The 6,641-nt window shown below is 34.3% G+C and overlaps 1 protein-coding gene across 1 annotated transcript in view; it reads left to right on the top strand.

Annotated features, from left to right (window-relative positions):
• Positions 1–6,641, top strand: part of Ralgps2 (Ral GEF with PH domain and SH3 binding motif 2) — a gene marked incomplete at its 5' end in the record, with an annotated part of 106,151 nt that overhangs the window by 84,624 nt on the left and 14,886 nt on the right. Inside the window, 2 exon segments of the mRNA XM_005374939.2 lie at positions 3,125–3,202; positions 4,754–4,859. Of these exon segments, the coding sequence (XP_005374996.1) occupies positions 3,125–3,202; positions 4,754–4,859 (184 nt within the window).

Below are 6,641 nucleotides of genomic sequence, written 5' to 3' on the forward strand. Positions count from 1 at the left end.
AAAAGTTTTCTCACATTCTGTAACTTGTATCTTTTCTGTTATTTCCTTTGCTGTAGCGAGCTTTTTAATTTGATGTAAACATTTGTTGATTTTTTATATTATTTCCTGTGCTACTGGTGTGCTATTTAAGAAGTCTTTGCCTAGTGCTTATGGCTTCAAATGTTTCCTCTATGTTATCTTCCAGCAGTTTCAAAGTTTCTGTTTTTGTATCTATCTTGGTCTCATTCTGATTTGATTTTAGTATAGGATGAGAGCTAAGTATCTAATTTCTGCAAGAGATACCCAATTTTCCCAGCACCTTTTGTTAAAAGAGGCTGTCTTTTCTCCCATTGTATGTTTTTTGGCTTGTCAGTAATCACATAGCTGTAGATTTGGCTTGTTTCTGTAGCTGTAGGTTTGTTTCTTTGTCCTCTGTTCATTCCATTGGTCCACATGTGTATCTTTGTGGCGGTACCATGTTGTTTTTGCTGTATGACTTTGTAGTATAAGTTGAAATCCAGTATTGTAATGCTTCTCTGGCTTTGCTCTTTTTGCTCAGGTGGTATTAGTTCCTCTGGGTCTTTTTTGGTTTCATACAAACTTTAGGATTGTTTTTTCTAGTTCTGGCAAGAATGTTGTTGGTATTTCAATAGAGATTGCATTAAACTTATAGCTTACTTTTTGGTAATATTGCCATGTTTACTATATTCTTCCAATGCAAGAACAAACAACGTCTTTCCACTTTCCAGTGTCTTCAATTTTTTTTTTAGAGTTCTGTAACTTTCATTATAAAGGTTTTTCACCTCCTTGATCAGGTTGATTTTAGCTATTGTGAATAGAATTGTTTTCCTGATTTCTTTCTCAGTGGGTTCATTATTGATGTACGAGAACAGTATTGGTTTTGTGTGTTGATTTTGTAACCTGTCCATTAGGATTCTCATGTTACCTCTGGTCACTTCAATACCACCGTTCTTAGACTCTAGACATTTAATTCTTGACCAAAGTAATTGTTCCATTTTGCACATAAGCTAATCAGCTGAGTTTCTAAGCAACAGCAGGTTAATTTTATTTAGGTCAAATGTTAATGCCGTATGAAAAATGGAGTTGAATATATTTAGTTTTTGTTTTGCTTTGCTTTGTTTTGTTCTGTTTTTTTCTCTTTGTACTAAAACTGGAGCCCAGGGCTTCTTTAATGCTAGGAAAGCACTCTACCACTGATTTACAATCCTCAGCCCTTTTATTTTATTTCTGAAGCATTATCTCACTCTGTTGCCCGAGTTGGCATCTAATTTTTGATCCTCCTCCCTCTGCCTCCTGAGTTGCTGGATTTACAGGTGTGTGCTACCACACCCAGCCCTGTTAAGTCACTTCTCAGTAGAAAGCAGTTTGCAATTACATTACATATTTTAATTAATTTTAAGCTGGTTAATTGGAAAATGAGATCCTTGTTCCTGATTCCTCACCACTTTGTGATTAAGATTTCACTTATAACTTATATTTTAAAGTACAGTATTTTTTGGTCCTTTCTACTCTATTGGTGTTCCCAAGCTTTATTCTCTTCACTTGTAGGAGTCTTCAAAATTTATTTGTACATACGCCTTTCTTCCAGTCTTTATCTTCATTTTCTTAATTTTGGTTTTCCTGAAGTGGAAAAAAACACAAGAGTTGGCTTTTACCTGCTCTCTGAATTTGTACATATTATCTTTCTAGAAAGAGCATAATACCATCAGCTGTTGATTATAGAGTATATTTTAAGTTTTAGATAAAAATTACTGATTAGCAAAATTGTTTTTTCTACTGCTTAAGTTAGAAGTGAATAACCCAAAGTGGTGTTGTGTTAATCTACTTTCATCCCAGCAGGTTTCCTATCAAGACAGTGTTTATTGGTATTGTCTTCACATCTCAAAACAATGTTTTTTTCTTTTATGACAAATATTTTGCTTTGCAGCTAAGAGGGAAAAAAGTTTGCTTGTGCCAAGTTTAAATCAGTGGTGCTTTTTTGTTTTATTTTTGTTTTTAGGGACAGTGTTTTCCTACGTAGTTCACGCTGGCCTTGAACTCACTATGTCGTCCAGGCTACGCTCAAACTTGCATTGATCCTTTTGCCTCTGCCTCCCGGGTACTGGGATTACAGATGTATGCCACCACACCTGGCAAATTAGTGGCTCTTAAAACATTTTCAAAACAGTTAAATGAGTGTTGTCCAGCAAGATTCAGACATAAAATAATAAAAAGTAAATGTAGAATGGGATTTAAAACACTGTAGTGTCTGTGAATCATAAATCTGAAGATAGTACTCTGAATTTTAACACACCATTTTCTGTTATTCTCTAGAGAGACATCAAATATATTGTTGCTTAAACTGCTACAGTAAAGGTTGTTTTAAGTATTGTTTATCAACAGTGTTAGTTTTGCTTTTCTTGAGCAGTGAAGTGTCAGTGTTTCTCTGTTTCCTTTGTTAAGTATGGTGTACCATTTTGTGTAAGTATCAACTCACACAAACAATATCATTTGTTGACTCTATCAGTTGACATAGAAATAAAATAGTGCCCATATTTATTATGCAGTTTGTCTCCTTTATTTTCTTTGATTTATTATAAAGAGGTTTTCCTTATTAGTTTTAAATTTACAAGCCACATTGCTTTTAGGTGTCTTCATTGGGGCATATAATAAAAATGAATTATTTGGAGGCTGGGGATTTAGCTCAGCGGCACAGCGCCTGCCTGGCAAGCGCTAGGTCGTGAGTTCGGTTCCTGGTACCAGTGTAAAAAAAAAAAAAAAGAATTATTTGTGTAAATCCAGACATCAACTTTAAACTCGAATGCAGGAAATAGAATACAAACAAGGCTTTCTGAAGCACTTTTCAGGTTTTTATATTATTTGGCTAAAAAATACCTTCTTAGTTCTTCTGGTGGATGGATGAAAATAAATGTATATATAAATGTATAGTATGTATTAAACACCTATAAGTATTTTTTAAAATGTACTGCATGCTTTAAAAAGAGGAACAACCACATACTGTCCTTTTGTAAGATTTAGAAAGCAGTGTTACACAAAGAAGCTCTCTTATAGTGTTCTGGGTAGTGGTGATAATTGTGTGAATAAAGTATATGTAATATATACAATTTATAATGGAATCCAACAGGAACAGATTATACCATTCTCTGGGCCCGATGACAAGAGTGGCACGAAATGGCTATCGAAGCCACATGAAGGCCAGCAGGTACAATTCCCCTGTATCCAGGGGTCATAAAACTTCCCTCTGGTGTTGGTGATTGGCTTATATGGGTGTGGTCTGACATTATTTCTGTTCTTTCTCAGCTAATTGGTTTTAAAACTAAACAAATTGCCCGTGAATAATTTCCTTCCAAGATGTAATACAGAGATAAATTGAAACTGTTCTTCCTAATCACACAGCTAGCTAATTGCTAAAATTTTTTATCTTCATCACATTTTTATAAATGCTTCCAAGTTGGTAGCCTTGTAACTGCACAAGTCTTTCTAACACTGCCAATTACTGTATGAGCAATATAAATTTCTGTTTCTTAAACTACAATCAGAAGATTGTGCTAAGTTTACATTTATCCTTTTTAAGAATTCTTTTCCAATAAGCCACAGATCTTGAATCTAGACAAGTTACTTGATTAAATAATATTTATATATTTCATCATGTCCTACCTGAGTCTTTTTCTGCAGTATATTCACTGGGGAAACAACTAAGGTTTAGTGATAATGGGTAATCAGCCAATTCAAATACAGCAAAACAGCCAACTTTATGTCTATTTGATGGTGTCTAACTTCCTTATGTGTACTTCCCTGATTATAAATAGCTCTACCATGAAATTTCTACTGATTTTTAACTGATTTTTAGGTTAAGTCACTTTGAAGACACCTAAATAACCAAAAAGGAATAAACTGGAAAACTTCTGGTTTTTTTGCTGTTGTAGGAATGCTATATCTCATATGACATCACCAAAGAATGCCATTTTTATCAGTGTGTGTTTTAATTGGTTCATGTAGAAATCATTCTTGTTTGAAATGCAGGCAATAGTATATCAAATCAGTTGGGGAAAGATACTAAAGTGTGTGGTTATTTTGTGATGGTTTTTAAAGCCATATACAGTAAAAAGAAAGTCTTGAGTTTAGAGGTTATTCCCTTCTTGGAGAGCTGTTAGGCCATAATCAAACACTTATGTCATGACTGCATTTGAAAGTCATTAAAATTTATTGCAGAAAACCAGTTTTTAAAAATACGTTACTGCATTTTTTTTCACTTACTTTAGAATTATGTTGAGCGTGAGTTTTCTCCTTTTGTTTGTGAGGTTCTGCTATTTTCATTTTCAGTTTTAAATACTTAAATACTTTTAATAAAAAGAATCCTCCTTTCTCCTACCAGGACTTAAAGTTTGTAGTGGGGAAAATAAAGTTACAGTGATGCAGTGTGGCATGTTAAGAAGAAAGAAAAACTCTTAAATTTTTATGTTAATCTTTATTTTGTGAATTCCTGCATTCTTTCTAAATTATACTTGTTCAAATATGGAACAGTGTGTTTTAACCATCTGCTGACTTTAATAACTTCCTAATTAACTTTTGTGACAGCTTATAAATTTTAGGTCAATAAACCTTTAAAATTATCAGTGTTTTCTTGGCTGTGAATAAAATAGCAAAGTTTTTAAATTAAGAATAATTACATTTTATTTTGTTTAAGTACCTATTTAATTATTACAATAGACAAAAGCTCTTACTTATCTTTTTCTTCATTCCATTGTTACAGTTCTGCAGAGTCAGAAGATTTGGCAGTACATTTATATCCAGGAGCTGTTACTATTCAAGGTGTTCTCAGGAGGAAAACTTTGTTAAAAGAAGGCAAAAAGCCAACAGTAAGATTTCAATATTTTAAGACACACACACATATATAAGACCCTAAAATGTAGTAAACAATTGAAAAGAATTACATATATAATGTACTTGAAGGAATTTTAAATGCCCATTTCCTCCATATGTTTTTTAAAGCTTTGTATCTGCTATATAGGTGTCAACTGAATCATATGTTAGGGTTGCTTAAGTCAAGATAGTCTTGTACTATGTGCTCTTTATCCTCTAATATAGTTCTTATGCAAAATTGTTCCTTGTGCAAAGTATATGCCTAAGTATTGTAGTAATAAGTTTAGGAAAAACAGCAACAACCTAAAAAATGGAATTCAGCCAGATTTTTTTCCATTGGTTTATTTAAATTGTTGTAATGTAGTTTTGTTTTGCTGTTTTAAAAAAACCAGTATTAAATGTTCTCCAAACAACAACTCTTTTGTGGGAGAAGCAGGGTAGTGGAACAGAAAAATATAAAACCTTTGCTGTATAGCCACATTTAAAGCTTTTGAAGATATGAAGCCTTCTTAAAATATAAGGATGGTTTTCCTCTAAGTGATCTTATGCTGCTTACAATAAATCAAAGGCTCATACATTCAAGTGGCCACATTGAACCATCCTGTGAACTCAGAGTACTGTCAATACTCTGTTGCATTACTATACATATTTTATAGCTGATGCTAAAAATAGAGCAAAGATTAAGACAAGACCAAGTGTCTGCCTTATGGCGATTACTTTCCAGTGAAGAAAAATACAGAGGAAACCCTTATAACAGGGTCGTGGGCTGCAGAATGATGGTGTGACAGCAGGGTATTTGAGCTAAGATCTGTGAAGAAAGTGACTTAACCTTTTGTAAATTTAGAGTACAAGAGACAAGGAGTCTTGTGTGGTTGAAGCGTTGAAAGTGGGGAGATGAAGTCAGAGTATAGTGCTGATGATATATTACTTGTGCTGTATAAGAGAAACAGTGGAAGTGAAGATAACCTCTGGATTTGGGGACTGAACTAGGTGGTTGTTGGCAACATTTTTTGAAATGGGTAGACAGATAAGTTTTGGCTAAGTTCAGTTTGACATAACTTACTTAACATTCAAGTGGAGCTGGCAGTTTTGCTCTTGAAAAAGTACAGTTCCTGAATTCATTAGAGAGGTGTGACCAGAGGTAGTGATTTGGGTATCATTAACATACAAAGAGTGAAGAACAGAACTGAATGTGAAAGATTATAAAGAAGATGTCACTGGGAAAGGAAAAAGAGCTGGAGAAAGAACTCTGTGTCATCAAAAGTCAGCTATGAGGAGAGTGTAAAAGAAAACCAAGTGACATCCCAGAAGCCTAGCGGTTAAAGTACTTCACTTAGGAAACAGTGTTCAGCTGTGCCAGATAAAAGTTTGACTGTGACAAGGATTTATGCTCTGGTAAGATGTCACTGGTCAGTGACCTAAATATTAGCTGTTTCAGCCTGAAAGTCAAATTAGTAAGTTTTTATAGAAAATGGGCAAAATAAAAGTAGAGGCAGGAATTAGAGACAAACTTGCAAGAAGTTGTGCAATGAAAGGAGCAGAGAAATTAGATTTGGGGGTTGGGGACTGTTGAGTCAAGGGAGGGATTTAAAGATGGGAGTATTACTAAGGCTCATTTGTGTAATGATGGTAGAGGAAAAGAAATTGAGATGCAGTGGAGAGAGGCATTTATAACAAAAGCAAATAGAAGGGGCTGGGGATTTAGCTCAGCGGCAAAAGCGCCTGCCTGGCAAGCGCAAGGTCGTGAGTTCGGTTCCCGGTACCGGAGAAAAACCAAA

Source organism: Chinchilla lanigera, unplaced genomic scaffold (assembly GCF_000276665.1).
Source record: "Chinchilla lanigera isolate Chin_1 unplaced genomic scaffold, ChiLan1.0 scaffold00005, whole genome shotgun sequence".
Lineage (NCBI taxonomy): Eukaryota > Metazoa > Chordata > Mammalia > Rodentia > Chinchillidae > Chinchilla > Chinchilla lanigera.